The following is a 23153-nucleotide window of genomic DNA, read 5'->3' as shown; positions in this document are numbered from 1 at the left end:
CAATCAGATTCCAAACTCTCCACCATGGCCAAGACCAAAGAGCTCTCCAAGGATGTCAGGGACAAGATTGTAGACCTACACAAGGCTGGAATGGGCTACAAGACCATCGCCAAGCAGCTTGGTGAGAAGGTGACAACAGTTGGTGCAATTATTCGCAAATGGAAGAAACATAAAAGACTGTCAATCTCCCTCGGCCTGGGGCTCCATGCAAGATCTCACCTTGTGGAGTTGCAATGATCATGAAAACGGTGAGGAATCAGCCTAGAACTACACGGGAGGATCTTGTCAATGATCTCAAGGCAGCTGGGACCATAGTCACCAAGAAAACAATTGGTAACACACTACGCCGTGAAGGACTGAAATCCTGCAGCGCCCGCAAGGTCCCCCTGCTCAAGAAAGCACATATACAGGCCCGTCTGAAGTTTGCCAATGAACATCTGAATGATTCAGAGAAGAACTGGGTGAAAGTGTTGTGGTCAGATGAGACCAAAATCGAGCTCTTTGCCACCGCCGTGTTTGGAGGAGGAGGAATGCTGCCTATGACCCCAAGAACACCATCCCCACCGTCAAACATAGAGGTGGAAACATTATGCTTTGGGGGTGTTTTTCTGCTAAGGGGACAGGACAACTTCACCGCATCAAAGGGACGATGGACGGGGCCATGTACCGTCAAATCTTGGGTGAGAACCTCCTTCCCTCAGCCAGGGCATTGAAAATGGGTCGTGGATGGGTATTCCAGCATGACAATGACCCAAAACACATGGCCAAGGCAACAAAGGAGTGGCTCAAGAAGAAGCACATTAAGGTCCTGGAGTGGCCTAGCCAGTCTCCAGACCTTAATCCCATAGAAAATCTGTGGAGGGAGCTGGAGGTTCGAGTTGCCAAATGTCAGCCTTGAAACCTTCATGACTTGAAGAAGATCTGCAAAGCGGAGTGGGACAAAATCCCTCCTGAGATGTGTGCAAACCTAGTGGCCAACTACAAGGAACGTTTGACCTCTGTGATTGCCAACAAGGGTTTTGCCACCAAGTACTGAGTCATGTTTTGCAGAGGGGTCAAATACTTATTTCCCTCATTAAAATGCAAATCAATTTATAACATTTTTGACATGCATTTTTCTGGATTTTTGTTGTTGTTATTCTGTCTCTCACTGTTCAAATAAACCTACAATTAAAATGATAGACTGATCATGTCTTTGTCAGTGGGCAAACTTACAAAATCAGCAGGGGATCAAATACTTTTTCCCTCACTGTATGTATATATATATATATATATATATATATACATATATATATATATATATATATATATATATATATATATATATATATATATATACAGTGGCTTGCGAAAGTATTCACCCCCCTTGGCATTTTTCCAATTTTTTTGCCTTACAACCTGGAATGAAATTGTATTTTTGGGGGATTTGTATCATTTGATTTACACAACATGCCTACCGCTTTGAATATGCATGTGATGAGGTGTGAATGAAGGCCAAATCAGCCTCAGCAGACCAGCGGAGCCGGGACGGCCCACCCTTCACCAAGGAGGTAATGGGAGCTGCGACCTTGCCAAAGCCCCGAATAAACCTCCGATAGTAGTTGGCAAAGCCAAGGAAGCGCTGCACCTCCTTCACCGTGGTTGGAGTCGGCCAATTACGCATGGCAGAAATGTGATCTCCCTCCATCTCCACAACTGTGGTAGTAATGCGGTATCCGAGGAAGGAGATTGACTGCTGGAAAAACTCACACTGCCTTGGCATAAAGATCATTCTCTAGCAGTCGGACAAGTACCTTGCGAACCAGGGACACATGCTCGGCGTGCGTAACAGAATACACCAGGATGTCATCGATGTAGACCACCACCCCACGACCAAGCATGTCCCGAAACACCTAATTCACAAAGGACTGGAAAACGGATTGAGCATTCATCAAACCGTAGGGCATCACCAGGTATTTATAATGCCCGAGGGTTGTGCTGAATGCTGTTTTCCACTTATCACCTTCCCGAATACGCACCAGGTTGTAGGCACTCCTGAGGTCTAATTTGGTGAAAAAACGGGCCCCATGCATTGACTCAATCACTGAAGGAATGAGGGGAAGAGGATAACTAAATCGTACCATCACATTATTCAGTGGTTGATAATCAATGCACGGGCGTAAACCGCCATCTTTCTTTTTCACAAAGAAGAAACTTGAGGAAGCAGGTGAAGTGGAGGGACGTATATACCCCTGGCGCAGGGACTTGGTCACGTATGTTTCCATAGCCTCCGTTTCAGCCTGCGACAGGGGATACACATGACTCCTGGGAGGTACAGCGTCTACCCGAAGGTTTATCGCGCAATCCCCCTCCCGATGAGGTGGTAATTTAGTCACTTGCGTCTTGGAAAACGTGAGCGCCAGATCATGGTATTTTGGGGGAATGCGCACGGTGGGGGTACCGTCTGGACTTTCCACCGTGGTCGCACCAACGGAAACACCTAGACACCTACTCGGACACTCATGTGACCACCCCGTAAGAACCCTCTGCGGCCATGAAAAATTTGGGTTGTGAAGGGCTAACCACGGAATACCTAAGACTACAGGGTAAGCAGGAGACTCAATAATCAAGAAAGTGATCTGCTCAACATGTGTCTCCTGTTTAATCATGGTACAGTAACCTCCTTAACCAACCCGGACCCAAATGGTCGACTATCAAGTGCTCTGATGGGGAGTGGAATGGATAGGTGAACCAATGAAATGCCTTGACGGCGTGCAAATGCCCTGTCCATAAAGTTTCCAGCTGCGCCTGAATCGACTAGCGCCTTACTCTGGGAAACTACCAGGTGATCGGGAAAGGAGATAGATAAGGTACAGTGTGCCGCAAAGGGCTCTGAACAAGTTTGGGTGTTCGTTACCTGGGGTTATGCATGAGTACCCTGCCTACCGCCTCCAGCCCCAAAGGAACGTTGACTGTCGCTGTTCTCCTGCGCTCTCTTGACCGGCGGCTCCCCCCAGCTACATCTGCTCGGGGTAGGAGTCGTCCGGAGTGGGAACGGGCAGACCCCTACCAGGACGTCCTCTGGCTGCTAGCAGATTGTCCAGCCGGATGGCCATGTCCACCAGTTGGGAGAACGATAGCATGGCATCACGGCAGTCTAGCTCCCATCGGACGTCCTCCCTTAGGTGGCACCGGAAATGGTCGATCAGGGCCCGCTCGTTCCACCCGGACCCCGCTGCCAGCGTCCGGAACTCCAGTGCGTAGTCCTGTGCGGTCCTCATCCCCTGCCTCAGATGGACCAGTCGTTCGCCCGCCTCTCGACCCTCAGGCAGGTGATCGAAAACGGCCCGAAAGAGGCGAGCAAACTCCCCGTAGTCCTCCAACGCGGCACCTCCCTCGTTCCACACCGCGTTGGCCCACTCCAGGGCTCTCCCACAAAGGCAGGAAACGAGGACGGATACCTTCTCCGGCTCCAGTGGTGCCGGCCTGATGCTGAGGAAATACAGCTCTAATTGGAGCAGAAATCCCTTACATCGCGCTGCCGTTCCAAAAAAAAATGCCGGTGGCCGGGATATCTGGATCCCTCCACGGGCTGGGGTGTAGGTGGCTGGATCGGGTTGACCAGCTGGTCTCGATAGATCGGGTCCTCTCCTCTCCAGGCGTTCTACTACCTGAAGAATCCGATCCATCGCTTCCCCCAAGCTGGCCAGCATCAAGGAATGCTCCTGGACCCTTGCCACAACTCCTGGCATGCGGTCTTCTCCTGTTGACTCCATTCAGCAGGTGAGTGATTCTGTGATGAGGTGTGAATGAAGGAGTCAGGCGCAGGAGGTAAAACACCGAAGTCCAGAGTTTATTCCGTTCACATAAATAAAATGCACCCAGCGTCAAAACAAAACTAACAAGGGAAAATAATCCACCTTGGCAAATACACATGGAAGACTCGCACTCGCACTCACAATAAACAATCACTCACAAAGACAAGGGGAACAGAGGGAACACTTATACACATACTAATTAGGGGAATGAGCACCAGGTGTGTGTGATTAACAAGACAAGACATGACAAGTGGAGTGATGAGACTGGGATCGGCAGTAGCTAGTAAACCGGTGACGACGAACGCCGAAACCTGCCGGAACAAGGAGGGGAGGCAGCCTCGGCGGAAGTCGTGACAATGCAAAATATTTCTTATTGTGAAACAAACAAGAAATAAGACAAAAAAAACTGAAAACTTGAGTGTGCATAACTGCTGGTGTACAACAATCCGCTGGTGTACAACAATCTTTAAGTCATACCACAGATTCTCAATTGGATTGAGGTCTGGGCTTTGACTAGGCCATTCCAAGACATTTCCCCTTAAACCACTTGAGTGTTGCTTTAGCAGTATGCTTAGGGTCATTGTCCTGCTGGAAGGTGAACCTCCATCCCAGTCTCAAATCTCTGGAAGACTGAAAGGTTTCCCTCAAGAATTTCCCTGTATTTAGCGCCATCCATCATTCCTTCAATTCTGACCAGTTTCCCAGTCCCTGCCGATGAAAAACATCCCCACAGCATGATGCTGCCACCACCATGCTTCACTGTGGGGATGGTGTTCTCGGGGTGATAAGAGGTGTTGGGTTTGCCACAGACTTTTTCCTTGATGGCCAAAAAGCTACATTTTAGTCTCATCTGACCAGAGTACCTTCTTCCATATATTTGGGGAGTCTCCCACATGCCTTTTGGCGAACACCAATCGTGTTTGCTTATTTTTTTCTTAAAGCAATGGCTTTTTTTCTGGCCACTCTTCCATAAAGCCCAGCTCTGTGGAGTGTACGGCTTAAAGTGGTCCTATGGACAGCTACTCCAATCTCCTCTGGGGAGCTTTGCAGCTCCTTCAGGGTTATCTTTGGTCTCTTTGTTGCCTCTCTGATTAATGCCCTCCATGCCCTGTCCATGAGTTTTGGTGGGCGGCCCTCTGTTGGCAGGTTTGTTGTGGTGCCATATTCTTTCCATTAAAAAAATAATAATAATAAAAAAAAATTATAATGGATTTAATGATGCTCTGTGGGATGTTCAAAGTTTCTGATATTTTTTTAATAACCCAACCCTGATCGGTACTTCTCCACAACTTTGTCCCTGACCTGTTTGGAGAGCTCCTTGGTCTTCATGGTGCCGCTTGCTTGTTGGTGCCCCTTGCTTAGTGGTGTTGCAGACTCTGGGGCCTTTCAGAACAGGTGTATATATACTCAGATCATGTGGCAGTTAGATCGCACACAGGTGGACTTTATTTAACTATTTATGTGACTTCTGAAGGTAATTGGTTGCACCAGATCTTATTTAGGGGCTTCATAGCATTTCCGTTATATATTTTTTAGAATTTTTAATTTTTGTCATTTCACTTCACCAATTTTGACTATTTTGTGTATGTCCATTACATGAAATCCAAATAAAATCCATTTAAATTACAGGTTGTAATGCAACAAAATAGGAAAAACGCCAAGGGGGATGAATACTTTTGCAAAGCACTGTATAGAGTCATACATCAGTATTCACTGATATCTGTTATTTATGGTAATCTCTGGATTAGGATATTAGATATGCAACCAAATGATTATGCAAGCTACTGTATAATGCTCATTGACTTTAAGTTAATTTTTTGGATATATGCAAATACTGTAGATGTTAATGCTCTTATTGCCATTTGGATCCTGGTTGAGTGGTATATATCTGTCTAGTGGTTTGTCTATGTATATGGTCAAGCAGTGTAACACAGCCCCACCCCCCTCACTTCATTTTCTTTGTGTCCTATTGCTCCTGGTTATGAGGGAAGGGAATAGCAGACCCTTGATGCTTACCAAACCAGCTCTCTTTTTCTTCTCTATATATCTTTCTCTTTTCTCTTTCTCTCTATATCGTATCATCTCTGCATTCTCTGTCTATAAATATCTGGCTTGGACCTGCAGAATGACAACTATGAGTAGTAGGCAGTGGAGAAATATCCCTCTGGGGGATTGCAGGTTGGAGATGTTGTCCAGTTAGCCTTATTAATTTATTTTATTTCACCTTTATTTAACCAGGTAAACCAGTTGAGAACAGGTTCTCATTTACAACTGCGACCTGGCCAAGATAAAGCAAAGCAGTGCAATAAAAACAACACAGAGTTACATATGGGGTAAAAAAACATAAAGTCAAAAATACAACAGAAAATATATTAAGTGTGTGCAAATGTAGCAAGTTATGGAGGTAAGGCAATAAATAGGCCATAGTGCAAAATAATTACAATAGTATTAACACTGGAATGCTAGATGTGCAAGAGATTATGTGCAAATAGAGATACTGGGGTGCAAAAGAGCAAAATAAATAACAATATAGGGATGAGGTAGTTGGGTGGGCTAATTTCAGATGGGCTGTGTACAGGTGCAATGATCGGTAAGGTTATCACATTATCACTGCAGAATTAGACGTTCATCCACGTTCTCCAAACATCACATTTCAAAGTTGCTCCAAACATCATATTTTTGTTTCTCCTGCTGCTCTATATCATTCCATTTTTCTAAACATAAAATTTCAACAGTGTCCACGAATGGGATCAAACACACAACCTTCTGATCCAGTCATAAGACTATACCCATACCCCACCCCCGTCCACAACACCCTAGCAAAACCCAAGCCTACTTGATTGTAATAGTGCCAACTGTTGCCCCTAGAGGCCGATTTTGAAGGCATTTCCCGACGTCCTCAGGACATACCTAGTCATCCAATTTCGACGTCAATCTTGACTGACCTGGCTGGTACTAATAATAATATAATAATAATGGTACTGTACTGGTAAAGGTTCCTAGGTATTGAACGTACACATAATCATTGATTTTAAAGTGTCTTGGTTTTCACTGAAAAATACAGTGAGGGAAAAAAGTATTTGATCCCCTGCTGATTTTGTACGTTTGCCCACTGACAAAGAAATGATCAGTCTATAATTTTAATGGTAGGTTTATTTGAACAGTGAGAGACAGAATAACAACAACAAAATCCAGAAAAACGCATGTCAAAAATGTTATAAATTGATTTGCATTTTAATGAGGGAAATAAGTATTTGACCCCCTCTCAATCAGAAAGATTTCTGGCTCCCAGGTGTCTTTTATACAGGTAACGAGCTGAGATTAGGAGCACACTCTTAAAGGGAGTGCTCCTAATCTCCGTTTGTTACCTGTATAAAAGACACCTGTCCACACAAGCAATCAATCAATCAGATTCCAAACTCTCCACCATGGCCAAGACCAAAGAGCTCTCCAAGGATGTCAGGGACAAGATTGTAGACCTACACAAGGCTGGAATGGGCTACAAGACCATCGCCAAGCAGCTTGGTGAGAAGGTGACAACAGTTGGTGCGGTTATTCGCAAATGGAAGAAACACAAAAAAACTGTCAATCTCCCTCGACCTGGGGCTCCATGCAAGATCTCACCTCGTGGAGTTGCAATGATCATGAGAACGGTGAGGAATCAGCCCAGAACTACACGGGAGGATCTTGTCAATGATCTGAAGGCAGCTGTGATCATAGTCACCAAGAAAACAATTGGTAACACACTATGCCGTGAAGGACTGAAATCCTGCAGCGCCTGCAAGGTCCCCCTGCTCAAGAAAGCACATATACAGGCCCGTCTGAAGTTTGCCAATGAACATCTGAATGATTCAGAGGAGAACTGGGTGAAAGTGTTGTGGTCAGATTACACAAAAATTTAGCTCTTTGCCATCAACTCAACTCACCGTGTTTGGAGGAGGAGGAATGCTGCCTATGACCCCAAGAACACCATCCCCACCGTCAAACATGGAGGTGGAAACATTATGCTTTGGGGGTGTTTTTCTGCTAAGGGGACAGGACAACTTCACCGCATCAAAGGGACGATGGACGGGGCCATGTACTGTCAAATCTTGGGTGAGAACCTCCTTCCGTCAGCCAGGGCATTGAAAATGGGTCGTGGATGGGTATTCCAGCATGAGAATGACCCAAAACACACGGCCAAGGCAACAAATTAGTGGCTCTAGAAAAAGCACATTAAGGTCCTGGAGTGGCCTAGCCAGTCTCCAGACCTTAATCCCATAGAAAATCTGTGCAGGGACCTGAAGGTTCGAGTTGCCAAACGTCAGCCTCGAAACGTTAATGACTTGGAGAAGATCTGCAAAGAGGAGTGGGACAAAATCCCTCCTGAGATGTGTGCAAACCTGGCGGCCAACTACAAGAAACGTCTGACCTCTGTGATTGCCAACAAGGGTCAAATACTTATTTCCCTCATTAAAATGCAAATCAATTTATAACATTTTTGACATGCGTTTTTCTGGATTTTTTTATTGTTATTCTGTCTCTCACTGTTCAAATAAACCTATCATTAAAATTATACACTAATAATTTCTTTGTCAGTGGGCAAACGTACAAAATCAGCAGGGGATCAAATACTTTTTTCCCTCACTGTACATGTATTGTATAATGAGTGCAGTACCCTTAAAGCTAGGTCAATATACTTCTCATATGGTTTTCACATCTAGTGTATGTCAGCATGTGGTAACTATTTTATAATCCAAAAATGCCGATATCTTTCACTGAGACCTGAAGCGACTGTCATCTCTCCAAACCCCTGACCTCCAACCTCTACCCCTGGTGAGATCATGCCCTGTTGGGATGTTACAGTGGGGTCATCATAAGCCACCTCTGATGGGGATGGAGGGATTTCTCTCCTCCTCTACACTCCTCTGCATCATCGTCCCATCCACAATCCTTACAACACAATACAACAACATTAACATGTTTCATACTTCCACTAATTCGATTGGGTTTGAACCAGGGTTGCCTGCCACAAGACTATGTTAGGCAACCGTGCAAAAGCCTAGGAATTAGATCGGGGATCTAATGCAAGTCTTCAGGTCTCAAGCAAGGTTATCACATGTGGTTCATTACAGATGCTCCCACAGACACATTCCATACGATGACATTTTGATCAAATCAATGTTTTACCTGTAGACACTGATGCTCCTTATCGAGAGGTGGATATCCAGTGTTGTTATGGAAACACAGACAGTAGTTAACTCAGTAATCTAATCAAAGCGCTGTAGCGTGATGTGTTGTATGTGACGTGTAGCGTGTTTAATCTATGTGTTGTTGTTCTCCTCTCAGGATGGGCTGATAACTAGCTAGCTATGGCGTCATAGGATACGGTGCCCTGGGCGGTTTTCATGGAAGAATACTGTACCAAGTTAGCTAGCTGAAAAACTAAGTTAGAGTATATTCCTAGAAAACATTGAACCGCTGTAGTTTACAACAATTATAATTTCTAAAGTAGAAGTTGGGAGAGTTATATTTGAGTGTTTCAGTGAAAGGTAAGTGAGGGAGGCCCCGCTCTCTCGCTTCCCCAGATGTTTAGTTAAGTTTATTCAGATCTCTTTTGCATTATTGTAGCCTTTTCTGTAGCCTGTCAACTATGTGTCTGTCTATCCCTGTTCTCTCCTCTCTGCACAGGCCATACAAACGCTTCACACCGCGTCAGGTGGTCCTTATGCGCACAACCCACGTGGAGTTCCAGTTCTCCGGCAGCCTCTAGAACTGCCGTTCTGCGGCCAACAAGGCAGAGTTCATCTCAGCCTATGCTACCCTCCAGTCCCTCGACTTATTGCCGCTGACGGAAACATGGATTACCACAGAAAACACTGCTACTCCTACTGCTCTTTCCTTGTCTGATCATGTGTTCTCGCATACCCCGAGAGCATCTGGTCAGCGCGGCGGTGGCACAGGAATCCTCATCTCTCCCAAGTGGACATTCTCTCTTTTCCCCCTGACACATCTGTCTATCTCCTCATTTGAATTCCATGCTGTCACAGTCACTAGCCCATTCAAGCTTAACATCCTTATCATTTATCGCCCTCCAGGTTCCCTTGGAGAGTTCATCAATGAGCTTGACGCCTTGATAAGTTCATTTCCTGAGGATGGCTCACCCCTCACAGTTCTGGGTGACTTTAACCTCCCTACGTCTGCCTTTGACTCATTTCTCTCTGCCTCCTTCTTTCCACACCTTTCCTCTTTTGACCTCCCCCCTACTCACAAGGCAGGCAATATGCTTGACCTCATCTTTACTAGATGCTGTTCTTCTACTAATCTCACTGCAACTACTCACTCTGCCCCTACTCAGATGGTAATGTGCCGTCGCAACCTTCGCTCTCTCTCTCCCGCTACTCTCTCCTCTTCCATCCTATCATCTCTTCCCTCTGCTAAATCCTTCTCCCTCCGATCTCCTGATTCTGTCATATCCTCACATGGTCTCTCCTATCATTGCTACGTAGACGACACACAATTAATTTTCTCCTTTCCCCCTTCTGATAACCAGGTGGCAAATCGCATCTCTGCATATCTGGCGGACATATCAGTGTGGATGTCGGATCACCACCTCAAGCTAAACCTCGGCAAGACGGAGCTGCTCTTCCTCCCGGGGAAGGACTGCCCACTCCATGATCTCGCCATCACGGTTGACAAATCCATTGTGTCCTCCTCCCAGAGTGCAAGGAACCCTTGCGTGACCCTCGACTAAACCCTGTCGTTCTCCGCTAACATCAAAGCGGTGACCAGATCCTGCAGGTTCATGCTCTACAACATTCGCAGAGTACGACCCTACTTTACACAGAAAGCAGCACAGGTCCTAATCCAGGCACTTGTCATCTCTCGTCTGGATTATTGCAACTCGCTGTTGGCTGAGATCCCTGCCTGTGCCATTAAACACCTACAACTTATCCAGAACGCTGCAGCCCATCTGGTGATCAACCTTCCCAAGTTCTCTCATGTCACCCTACTCCTCCGCACACTCCACTGGCTTCCAGTTGAAGCTCGCATCTACTACAAAACCATGGTGCTTGCTTACGGAGCTGTGAGGGGAACGGCACCTCCTTACCTTCAGGCTCTGATCAGACCCTACACCCAAACGAGGGCACTACGTGGCACCCCAATGGTGGAACAAGCTCCCCCACGATGCCAGGACAGCGGCCGAGTCACCCCCCCCCAAAAAAAGAAGGTGGTTGTCCCACTGGCTATCCTAAGTTGAATGCACCAATCTGTATGTCGCTCCGGATAAGAGCGTCTGCTAAATGACTTAAATGTTACATGTATAACCCTCTGAGTTCCTGTCTGTTAGAGAGAGAGACAGAGACAGACAAAGAGAGACAGAGACAGACAGACAGACAGACAGAGAGAGACAGACATAGAGAGACAGACATAGAGAGACAGACAGAGAGGGAGGGAGGGAGGGAGAGGGAGAGAGGGAGGGAGAGGGAGAGGGCTGGAGAGGGAGAGAGAGAGAGAGAGAGAGAGAGAGAGAGGTAGGTAAAAAAAAGAAAAAAAAGAAGAGGTGTAATTAGATCTCTCCTCTCCCCGCCTCCCCCTTCTCCCCTTCTTCCCTCTAGGGGAGAGGAGCCTCGTCAAAACCCTGTCATGAATTTTTAACGCTCCTGTCGATCTGCACTCTCAGAAGATGTGTGTGTGTGTGTATGTGTGTGTGTGTGTGTGTATGATGTGACTGTAGCTTTATTGTTGATCATAGCTCATTCAGCCATATTACTGGCTCTGTATTTGTCTGTATGTTCTATTACCTAGATCTCTTGGGATGTATGAAACATTATTATGACCTGGTGTCGTTGATCTTATCCTTACACATCACATAGACACAGGACCGGTGATCTAGTATGAAGGGAGGAGATGGATGGGAGGTCTGAATGGAGGGAGACATATTTGTACAGTGTGTATTCACGTACAGTGGGGAAAAAATGTATTTAGTCAGCCACCAATTGTGCAAGTTCTCCCACTTAAAAAGATGAGAGAGGCCTGTAATTTTCATCATAGGTACACGTCAACTATGACAGACAAAATGAGAGAAAAAAATCCAGAAAATCACATTGTAGGATTTTTTATGAATTTATTTGCAAATTATGGTGGAAAATAAGTATTTGGTCAATAACAAAAGTTTCTCAATACTTTGTTATATACCCTTTGTTGGCAATGACACAGGTCAAACGTTTTCTGTAAGTCTTCACAAGGTTTTCACACACTGTTGCTGGTATTTTGGCCCATTCCTCCATACAGATCTCCTCTAGAGCAGTGATGTTTTGGGGCTGTCGCTGGGCAACACAGACTCTCAACTCCCTCCAAAGATTTTCTATGGGGTTGAGATCTGGAGACTGGCTAGGCCACTCCAGGACCTTGAAATGCTTCTTACGAAGCCACTCCTTCGTTGCCCGGGCGGTGTGTTTGGGATCATTGTCATGCTGAAAGACCCAGCCACGTTTCATCTTCAATGCCCTTGCTGATGGAAGGAGGTTCTCACTCAAAATCTCACGATACATGGCCCCATTCATTCTTTCCTTTACACGGATCAGTCGTCCTGGTCCCTTTGCAGAAAAACAGCCCCAAAGCATGATGTTTCCACCCCCATGCTTTACAGTAGGTATGGTGTTCTTTGGATGCAACTCAGCATTCTTTGTCCTCCAAACATGACGAGTTGAGTTTTTACCAAAAAGTTATATTTTGGTTTCGTCTGACCATATGACATTCTCCCAATCCTCTTCTGGATCATCCAAATGCACTTTAGCAAACTTCAGATGGGCCTGGACATGTACTGGCTTAAGCAGGGGGACACGTCTGGCACTGCAGGATTTGAGTCCCTGGCGGCGTAGTGTGTTACTGATGGTAGGCTTTGTTACTTTGGTCCCAGCTCTCTGCAGGTCATTCACTAGGTCCCCCTGTGTGGTTCTGGGATTTTTGCTCACCGTTCTTGTGATCATTTTGACCCCACGGGTTGAGATCTTGCGTGGAGCCCCAGATCGAGGGAGATTATCAGTGGTCTTGTATGTCTTCCATTTCCTATTAATTTCTCCCTCAGTTGATTTCTTCAAACCAAGCTGCTTACCTATTGAAGATTCAGTCTTCCCAGCCTGGTGCAGGTCTACAATTTTGTTTCTGGTGTCCTTTGACAGCTCTTTGGTCTTGGCCATAGTGGAGTTTGGAGTGTGACTGTTTGAGGTTGTGGACAGGTGTCTTTTATACTGATAACAAGTTCAAACAGGTGCCATTACTACAGGTAACGAGTGGAGGACAGAGGAGCCTCTTAAAGAAGAAGTTACAGGTCTGTGAGAGCCAGAAATCTTGCTTGTTTGTAGGTGACCAAATACTTATTTTCCACCATAATTTGCATATAAATTCATAAAAAATCCTACAATGTTATTTTCTGGATTTTTTTTCCTTAATTTGTCAGTCATAGTTGACGTGTACCTATGATGAAAATTACAGGCCTCTCTCATCTTTTTAAGTGGGAGAACTTGCACAATTGGTGGCTGACTAAATACTTTTTTTCCCCACTGTATGTGTGTATGTACGTCAGTGTATGTACGTGTGTGCATATTTGCATGTGTATTTGTGCCGGTGTCGGGAGTTCTGTGTGTTTATAGCTCCTCACAGCTTGTACAGAGGAGGTGGAAACAGAACCATGTCTAGAACTCAGCCTAGGACTTCAGGAGAGCAGGGTGGGTTGGAAGGAGAGGGGGGGTTGTTACTGCTGCAACTAATTGTTATAGTCTTACTTTTCTAATTAGGAGCGTGACAGTGTTTCCTTTTTCCTGGACACACACAGATACATTTTAATCTTACACCTATGGCAGGGTAAACACACACACACACACAAGCAGACGCACACACTCAAACACAACCCTAATACCATGTCATTCCACAGACACATCGTATCCATAGCAACTTACAGTTACACATGCACCTAGCAGTTGTGTCATTTGGCAGATGCTAATATACTGTATCTATTATATACTAACTAGGGTGCTGGTCTTCCCGTTGATGACTTGGGGCTGTCAGGTGACCTTATGCGTGGCAGGTGGATGTAGTTAAGGCCCACAGACTGGAACACCACACCCCAGACTGGAACACATCCTCTCAGCAAGGATCACTTTACCCACCATCAGCCTATTACAGTTAGTCTGGACTGTCTGGAGGGTGTTATACTGGGTCATCTTCTCAACTCTTACACCACATGCACCTTACATTTCTCTATCTACATTACCCCTCTCTCTCTCTCTCTCTCCATACGGTCTTGTCAGAGGGGTGCGAAGCACCAGTCAGACGGAATCAGGTGCAAAATGGTGGCATTTATTTACAGGTTCAGAAGGTGAGCTAGACCCATGGATTTTTACAAGACAAACGGTGAAATATAAATGTAGACTTTTAAAATAACAGTGGTCCTGTGTGGCTCAGTTGGTAGAGCATGTTGCTTGCAACACCAAGGATCCTGCTGGGGACACCCATATGAAAACGTATGCACACAAGTTGCTTTAGATAAAAGTGTCTGCTAAAAGTAATACATTATAGATAATTGAAATGGACAATTCTCTGACTTCTTGGGAGAACGCCTTCAAAATAGGCAGAGTGCCTATAACTATGACAGTGTCAATAACTCCTCACACAGCCGAGCACTGGGACAACATGTCACTCCAATCTGAAGCCCATGATACACTGGCCCATCATTTCTTTAGGCAGTATTTCCTAACCCCTAACACTGGAATGATCCAAAATGGACCTAAACAGGTATTATAATTTCAATGGCCAATACATAATAAATGTAAACATATCAGAACATATCACAAAAATATTCAACAATAAAGATATTAGGAAAACACCCCTCAACAAAGGCTAGAACATTAATTAGGTTACTGAGTGTGTTTTTCCCCATGCTGGATAGATTTTTATTTGCACGTGACTGGCGCGCAGTGGTGAGTACAGGTCGCCGATTCAATGTAACTTTAAACGCTACTAAACAATGTAAACATTTCTACTCAACGTGATCTATTATATAACAACCGTGGGTCATGTTAAGCGATAGGAATTTGCTTGAAAACGTTAGCAACATGAACAAACATTTGCAAAGTGTGTTTGGGGCCAAATAGGGGGATCGCAATGGAGAGGAAAGCAATATCTTTCTCTCTCTCTCTCAGTATCATGTTGTGGAGTTTAAATAAAGGTGATCTGCATGTGATGTGATCTCTGTCTTGGCATGGCCACCGTCATACAGTAGCTGGAAACAGAGATTATATTACCCACTTGTGTGTGTCAGAGTGAGTGAGACAGGAGTGTGTGGAGGTGACTGTCGTTATATCGTCTCTGGTGTTTTACTTTGATTGACAGCTCTTCAGATAGTAATCCCTCCCTCTTGATTTTCTACTATGAGCTGAGACACACACACACCCTCTTGACTTTCTGTAGAGTGCTGCAGCTCCTTCTCTCCCTGGTGAAGTGTGTGACCTTTAAATCATGACCCTATGAGTCTCAGCACTATATGAGACTGTTACTCTCTTTCCTCTATCTGATTCACTAAACTAAAGAACTAGGCTCCCTCTGACTGGACTGGAATGTGTCAATGTCCATATATCTCTGTATGAATGTCTCTTTAGAATACTCAAGAGTCAGGTTACCTTTAAAGCTGAGGCCTGAGATGGCAGTGCCTAAAGAACTGAGCTATCATATAAGCCTAATGCTGTGGTACAATGGGTTTTGTACATATACTGCATTTTAATATAGTAGCTATATGCAGTGCAAGCCATAGTATCTTTCCATTTAAAGACATGCTCCATGACTTTGATGACTACTAAGTATTTTTTAAACCTCCTGCTTGGGGCTGGATGTATCAATGTGTAGTTCATACATGCCTACTCTACGAGCAGAATTACTGTCTTACCTCAATTAGCCACAAGATCCCTAGTTTGAAAGGGACCGTTTTTCTGGAAGCTGTACTGCTCCATTTTCCCTAAATGTCCCTCCACGTGGGCCAGCCCCCTAGCAATTTGAGTTCTAGCCAATAAGCTTCAGCCCCTCGCCATTTGAGTGACAGCTAGCAAGACGCACACTCAGCAGAACGAGAGAGAGATCAATGACATGGTGCACATATCTGCACATATGTGACGTATTACTCAATTTTCTGGCTTGTGAGCGCTGCTTTCAGAACTACTGGCAAAAAAGTATACAAAGGTACCAGAGAATCTCTTTAATGATGTTTCCATATTGAAATACGCCCCTTTTCATTTGAATGTGTCAAACATATGGGTAACACTGTATCTACAGATTGACTCAAAATTAAGTGTTACCGAGATATGTAAATTATACGTTTTTTTTTACATGTTATCTTTGTCTCTTCTAGACTCTGGCCACAGCTGCTGAGAACTTCCAGATGGAACACCAGTGGAAGGATGAGTATGCGGTAAAACTCTGATTCTACTTATAACCAACATTACATTTACATGATATACTGTAGGTGTAACTCGCCCCGCCCATCACCAATGTGTAGTAAGAATGTGGCCGATGTGTGTCAGCTGTTTAGTACTGGAACACTCACTACTCATTGGCTGAGAGACGGCAACCTCAGATGACCTTACTGTACATGGTGTTCTCTCACTGCTCTCTTTATGGGCTAGAGAGGAGGGAAGATAGGGTTTCAACACACACACCAGTGTTTCCCCTAGGATTTTTTTCAGCAGTGGTGGCAAGTTAGCGGGGTTAGCTAAATTAATAAAGGGTAAACACTGTACACACACACACACAATCACACACACATACAAAGACACACATACATGCACTCACTCACACACACATTCATCCTGTTTAATAGTTGAACAAGACCAATATGGTTTGTTGATGTTAAAAAATGAACTGTTAATATTCATTCCATATTATGGGCCATTAAACCACGTATGTCCACAGATGGCCTCTACCTAAGTACCTCTCTCTCTTTCTTTCTCTCTCTCTCTCAAATACACTTACACACATACATACACGCACACACACACACACACACACACACACAGACACACACACACACATACACACACACACACACACACACACACACACACACACACACACACACACATGCTCACTAAGATATTTGTATTATTTGTTTCAGGATGGTGACATTGTTTACTACAATGCAAAGGACAATGTGAGTATTTTTCTTCCTTCTCTAACACATGATTCTCACATAGAGCTGAATCTATAATCAACCCACAATCTCAGATACAGACTGGTGGTTTGGTCTAGGACAGCCCCCCCCCCCCTCTTTCTTTCTCATTCTCTTTCTCACTCTCTCTTTTCCTGTCCCTGTCAACCCTCTTTGCTCTCCTTCTTTTCCCAACCCTCTTTGCTCTCCTTCATCCCTCACACCTCCCTCTCTCCCTCCCTCTCTCCCCTCCTCTCTCCCTTCCTGTCTTAACACCCCTTTCCCCCTCCTCCTCCTTTCTCTCAGGTGAAGAGGTCCCTGGTGTGCTTCTACTAATTGACAGCTGAGATGTATGAGCTGCAACTGTTGCTTTATTATGAGACTCTTCCTATTCCCCTTCCCCTCTTCTCTCTCTCTCTCTCTCTCTCTCTCTCTCTCTCTCTCTCTCTCTCTCTCTCTCTCGTTCTCCCTAATCTCTCTGTCCCTCTCCCTCTCTCCCATTGATGTGAATTGGTGAACGCACTATTGGAGATATCCATCAAGCTGTGTCTCCTCTCCTTTAATAGTAGGCTGTATGAGGAAGACATGTGTCATGTTAATCCACAGGGGTTGGTACAGGCAGTTTTAGCCTTGAAGCTGAGGCCGGTTTAACCCAGCTTACTCCACAGCATTACTTCCTCTGAACCAGTGTAGTATAGAACCACTACACAGGCATCTAATGATGGACAGCTGTTTAGCACAGTATCCTGATAGAAATGGACATGTAAATCTAATCTATTAGGCTCCCTGTTACATACAGATCCAGACAGTCTAACAGTGGACATAGGTTGTCTGTTCTAAATCACTGTCTGACACACTCCTTTTCCCCTCTCTTCTCCTCTCCCCTAGTTGGAGGTGAATGAGACAGAGGGTAGGAAGAACCGGATCAGGCCAGCCTTTAAGGAAGATATGCTGTTTAAACGCCTCACCTCTCACAACCACACTGCTGTCCACATCCCTACTGACATCTACGATGGCTGTGAGTACACGTACATACACAGTGTAACCATGGATACGATACACATACAAATCCCTAGAGAAATGGTACCTTTAATAACAGTAGAGCAACATTATTATATTTGTTCATAACAGTAGAGCAACATTATTGTATTTGTTCTTTATGTGTTTTAACCTGAAAAAGGACCATGATATAATAACATATGCAATTTAGCTTTTATCCAAAGCAACTTACAGTCATGCGTGCATACATTTTATATATGGGTGGCCCTGGGAATTGAACCCACAGTCCTGGCATTGCAAGTGCCATGCTCTACCAACTGAGCCATACAGGTCCTTGGGGTCTTGGAAAGTGTTCTATTGATAATCTGTATTGTTCAGACATACAACATTCTCCCTATGGAGACAACTTCCACACATGACAGCATGTCCTATCCCTGTTGTCTGCACTCATCCATAATATTTAAGGGACTTATGTATACTATATACTAGATACTATACTGGGTAGGGTACAGTACAGTGGCGGTCAGTTCCGTTTAAGATGAGGGAGGACTTTTTTTTTTTTTTCATGAGCATGGCCTTACTTCTATTACAGCATATTGGATGACTGTCATTCATATTCCATTCACACAGTTCAATGTAACAGCGATAGGTGTAGGCTACTACATGATACTCAAATTTTCCCTATACCCATCATGAGGTTGCCACAACCTAGCCTATGAATGAAAGTTTACAACATAGGAACACACAGGTCAGACAGTGACACATTCAATACCCCCTTGCACATGCTTGCCTGCATCTAGCTGATATAGGGTGTAATCATTAGTTCAAAAGTTGCAAACAAGAGTTTCTATTGGACAAATTCAGGTGGGTTCATCCCAGTTTGGTTCCGTTTGCTTCCATTTAAGAAAGGTTTTTCAACAGAATCGGCGGAATGAATACACTCCTGATCACGTAAACACAGTTCACTTTCATAGCAGCCACATTGTATTCCGTCACGCATCTATGCTCCTCTCACCTTGTCCCTTCGCTTGTGGATTTCAATGCACAACACATCAGCTGTATGTGACCAGGCGAAAAGACCTTTCCAAGCCAAACCATATCATAACTGCTACACATAGCCTACATCGTTGTCACTATATGCGTTAGTAAACCCGCTACAATCATTCAGTAAAGTTACAGTGTACAGTCAGTAAGCAGTTACAATTAGTAAAACCAAAAGCTTACCTTAACTTGGAAGAGTTCCAGTGTTGTGTTGGATAGTCATAGCCAGCTAGCTAACATAGCATCTCTCTGTTTGAGTAGGGTGTTTGAGTAGGCTAAACTAGCTTACTGCATTTGCTAGCTAAGTAAGTGGGGGAAAAAATAAACGAAATCTCTCTCTTGCTTCTCCTTCCGAAATGAATTTGTTAAAAACTGTTCAACTATTGTCTTCTCACTCTCTTTGAGTCAACTACCCACCACATTTGTATTGAAGTCAATGTACCCAGAGGAGGACGGAAGCTAGCTGTCCTCCGGCTATACCATGGTGCTACCCTATAGAGTGCTGTTGAGGCTACTGTAGGCCTTCATTGCAAAATAGTGTGTTTTAATCAATTATTTGGTGACGTGATAATATTTAGCATAGTTTTATTAAAAAAAAAACATTTTTATGAAATTCACTGAGGAAGATGGTCCTCACCTTCCTCCTCTGAGGAGCCTCCACTGGTACAGTATGTGGTACAGTTGGTTTGCTAGTTGGTTGGTGTGATAGAGTACCACAGTATAAGTCATAATACCCATAAAACCTAGCAGTCAAACAAGGAAATGGTTCCAATCATTTTTCCACCATTCATTTTAGAAACACTTAAGATGAGGGCTGTGTTTCGTGTAGGCTTACCCTGGCTTGACGTTTTGATAACCGTGTAAATCTCTCTAGGGCAAGGTGACTTTTTCCCTGTTTGACCGCTAGGTTTAATGGGTATTATGACACCTCCACTGTGGGGCTCTTTTGGGTTGGTTGGTAGCATTGTGTTTTCACTGGTATTTACTTGCTGTCTAAATGCTGGTTCTCCTGAGTCCTTCTGACATTAGCTCTGTCTGTTTTGTCTAATATTGATGGGTGTGCTTCTGCTTTCTGTGTGTGTTCATATGTGTGTGATTAGACTTGCTTGCGTGTTTGTGCGTGCGCTAGGTCATTAGCGTGTAGTGTGTTGTGTCAGCCCTCACACTGAGAGGCAGCAGGATGGAGTCACTCCTTCAGCATGCCCCTCAGCCTTCTGGGTTAGCATCTGGGACCAAGGTTACCCACTACTGACCACACAGAGAGGGAGTGGGTGCATGTGGGAAATTAGTGTGTGTGCGTACAGGTGTCCGCATTAGCTAGGGTGCTAGCATGTGTGTGTATCTTGTCCTTTTCCAGACTATTTGCTGGCTGCGGTCGGGGATTGGTTCCTCCCGCTCTCTTTGGGGAAGGCTTGTGATTGATGGACCGTAATTAGTATGTGTCAGCCCAATGTGCTTCTAGGTAATAGTATGAGTTTGGGTCTCACCTAGAGAGGGAGAGAGGCAGAGAAAGAGAGAGCTTTATTTAATGTCCTTGGAAGATGATTGGTTGTTTAGTAGGCACACATAGCTGACCTGACCAATATTGCTATTCAAAATCATAGAAATCAGAAAACCCAATAATCCATGCGTTCTGAGAATGCTATAAAGTCCAAAAGTTATGGGCAGAGTTAGAAAGTTGGCTGTCAGAAGTATTACAATGTAAATTTACTTTTAATCTGCCTGTCTGCATATTTCAAGCCATGGCATATGAGGGTGCAGTGAGATACCCGATGGGTTGGACACTACTTTTCTCATCAAGAACACAATGGAAACACAATGGAAAGGTCAAATGCTTTATTATCTAAGTGTTGAAAGTGCGTGGGCGATGGAGAGAAAAAAAATTGTGCAGTTTGAGGCCATGTGGTAGAGAGTGATGCGAACCCTGGAGATGGGGGTGTGATCGTGTGAGTCTGTCACGGTTCAGACAGACGACCAGAGGACCACAATTGCGTCACACCAGAAAGTTTATTAAAACTTAAGGGAAAAGGGAAGTAGGGAGTGAGTGAAGGCTCCAGGGGTAACAGGGATCCCGTCCAATGTGCTGGGTCTGTGCCCCCCCCCAGTGGCAGCGATGCGTCCTATGAAGCCGGTGGTGGGTGGTCCAGAAGTCCTGGGGGGGGGGGAGACACAGACACAACAGGGCGGATGAAACAAGGCAGCAGTACAGTTCAAGGGAAATCCAAATACGTAGTAGCAAGGCAGAAGGCTGGTCAGAGTTACCGGGATCGAAGAGTAGTCAGGAGTCGTTATGGCAAAAAGCAGGTCTGGATCTCCTGGGGCAGAAGAGTATCCAAACATCAGGCAGGTCCGGGAACACAAAACCAGGGTGAGCCAGAAGCGCGAGCAAACAGGTTCCGGGTGTGAGCTTTGCAGACGATCTGACAAAGGAGAGCTGAAAGACAGGGCTTTAAATACTGGGAGAGGTAGTGGGTAATGCAGCGCAGCTGGCAGAGTAATTAGAGCAGAGCAGAGCAGGGACAGGTGGAGCTAGTTAGGCTGAGTAGAGAGAGTGGTGAGCAGAGTGGAAGAAAATTAAGGTGGTAACCCGGTGGAGTGAGAGGCTCATGACAGAACCCCCCCCCCAAGGGACGGCCCCAGAAGTCCCAAGAGCAACACCACGCCGGGCGGGAGGAGGGGAGCCGGAGGAGGGCTAGAACTCCTCCGAACGGTCCGAGTGAACGTCCTCATCCTCGGAGGAAGCCGGAGGGCTGTGGTCGGGAGATGGGACAGGTCCCGAGACAGGATCAGGCACAGGACAGGAAGCCGAGCGGGCAGGACGGTTAGGGACCCCTCTGGGGCGGCCCCTACGGATTGCAGGTTGATCAGGATGCCGTTGGTGGAAGGCGGTGATGAGAGTCCTATCCACAATCCGACTAGCTGGCACCCAGGTCCTTTCCTCAGGTCCATAGCCCTCCCAGTCAATGAGGTACTGGAGACCCCTACCCCTCCGTCTGGACCGAAGCAGGCGGCGGACGGTGTAAACCAGACCACCATCGACGAGCCGTGGAGGAGGAGGACAAGGCGCAGCAGGGACCAGCGGACTCTCATGAATGGGCTTAATCTTAGACACATGGAAAGTGGGGTGCACCCTCAGGGAATTAGGCAGTTGGAGCCGGACAGCCGTTGGGCTAATCACTCTTATGATAGGGAATGGGCCAATGAACCGAGGTGCCAGCTTCTGCGACTCCACCCTGAGTGGCAGGTTCTTCGATGACAACCACACCCTTTGACCAACATGGTAGGTGGGAGCAGGAATTCTCCGACGGTTGGCCCCGGTAGTGTAGCTGGCAACGGATCTGAGGAGTGTGGCTCGGGCTTGTGACCAGGTGCGGCGACATCGACGGGCAAAAGCAAGTGCAGATGGGCAAGTAACCTCCTCTTCCTGGCTGGCAAATAGAGGAGGCTGGTATCCATAAACACATTGGAAAGGGGACATACCGATGGCAGAGCAGGTCAGAGAATTGTGTGCGTACTCCACCCATGTCAATTGCTGCGACCAGGAGTGGGGGTTGCGTGAAGTCATGCATCGCAGTGCCTTCTCGAGCTCCTGATTTGCCCGCTCTGACTGCCCATTGGATTGGGGATGGAATCCGGAAGTCAGACTGACTGTGGCTCCCAGCAGGTGACAGAACTCCTTCCAAAAAGCGGAGGAGAATTGTGGACCACGGTCAGAAACTACATCCTTTGGCAGTCCGTGGATCCGGAAGACGTGTTCCAGGACCACCTGGGCGGTCTCCTTGGCGGTTGGGAGCTTGGGGAGGGGAATGAAGTGTGCCATCTTGCTGAATCGGTCAACTATGGTGAGAATGACGGTCATGCCACTTGAAGGGGGCAGCCCCGTGACAAAGTCAAGGGCGATGTGAGACCAGGGACGTCTGGGCACAGGCAGGGGCTGCAGCAATCCGGCTGGGGGCTGGCAGGACGACTTGTGTTGGTTGCAGATGGGGCAGGCTTGGACGAATTCCCGTACATCCTTTCTCAGAGAGGGCCACCAGAACCTCTGGGCGAGCAGGTTGTAAGTGCGGGTGGAGCCAGGGTGACAAGCTAGGCGGGAGTCATGTCCCCACTGAACGACCTGGGACCTCAGGTTTTCGGGG

General features: G+C 45.8%; 1 protein-coding gene across 1 annotated transcript in view; it reads left to right on the top strand.

Moving 5' to 3' along the window:
- Window positions 1-23153, top strand: part of LOC311135495 (voltage-dependent calcium channel subunit alpha-2/delta-1-like) — a gene marked incomplete at both ends in the record, with an annotated part of 111145 nt that overhangs the window by 31225 nt on the left and 56767 nt on the right. The window contains 3 exons of the mRNA XM_084169492.1: window positions 16180-16239; window positions 16942-16977; window positions 17863-17992. Of these exons, the coding sequence (XP_084025618.1) occupies window positions 16180-16239; window positions 16942-16977; window positions 17863-17992 (226 nt within the window). The remainder of the gene's footprint in view (window positions 1-16179; window positions 16240-16941; window positions 16978-17862; window positions 17993-23153) is intronic.

The sequence above is a fragment of the Coregonus lavaretus genome (genome assembly GCF_964263955.1).
Source record: "Coregonus lavaretus genome assembly, chromosome: 9".
In the NCBI taxonomy this organism is placed as follows: domain Eukaryota; kingdom Metazoa; phylum Chordata; class Actinopteri; order Salmoniformes; family Salmonidae; genus Coregonus; species Coregonus lavaretus.
This window is presented reverse-complemented; position numbering and strand designations above follow the sequence as displayed.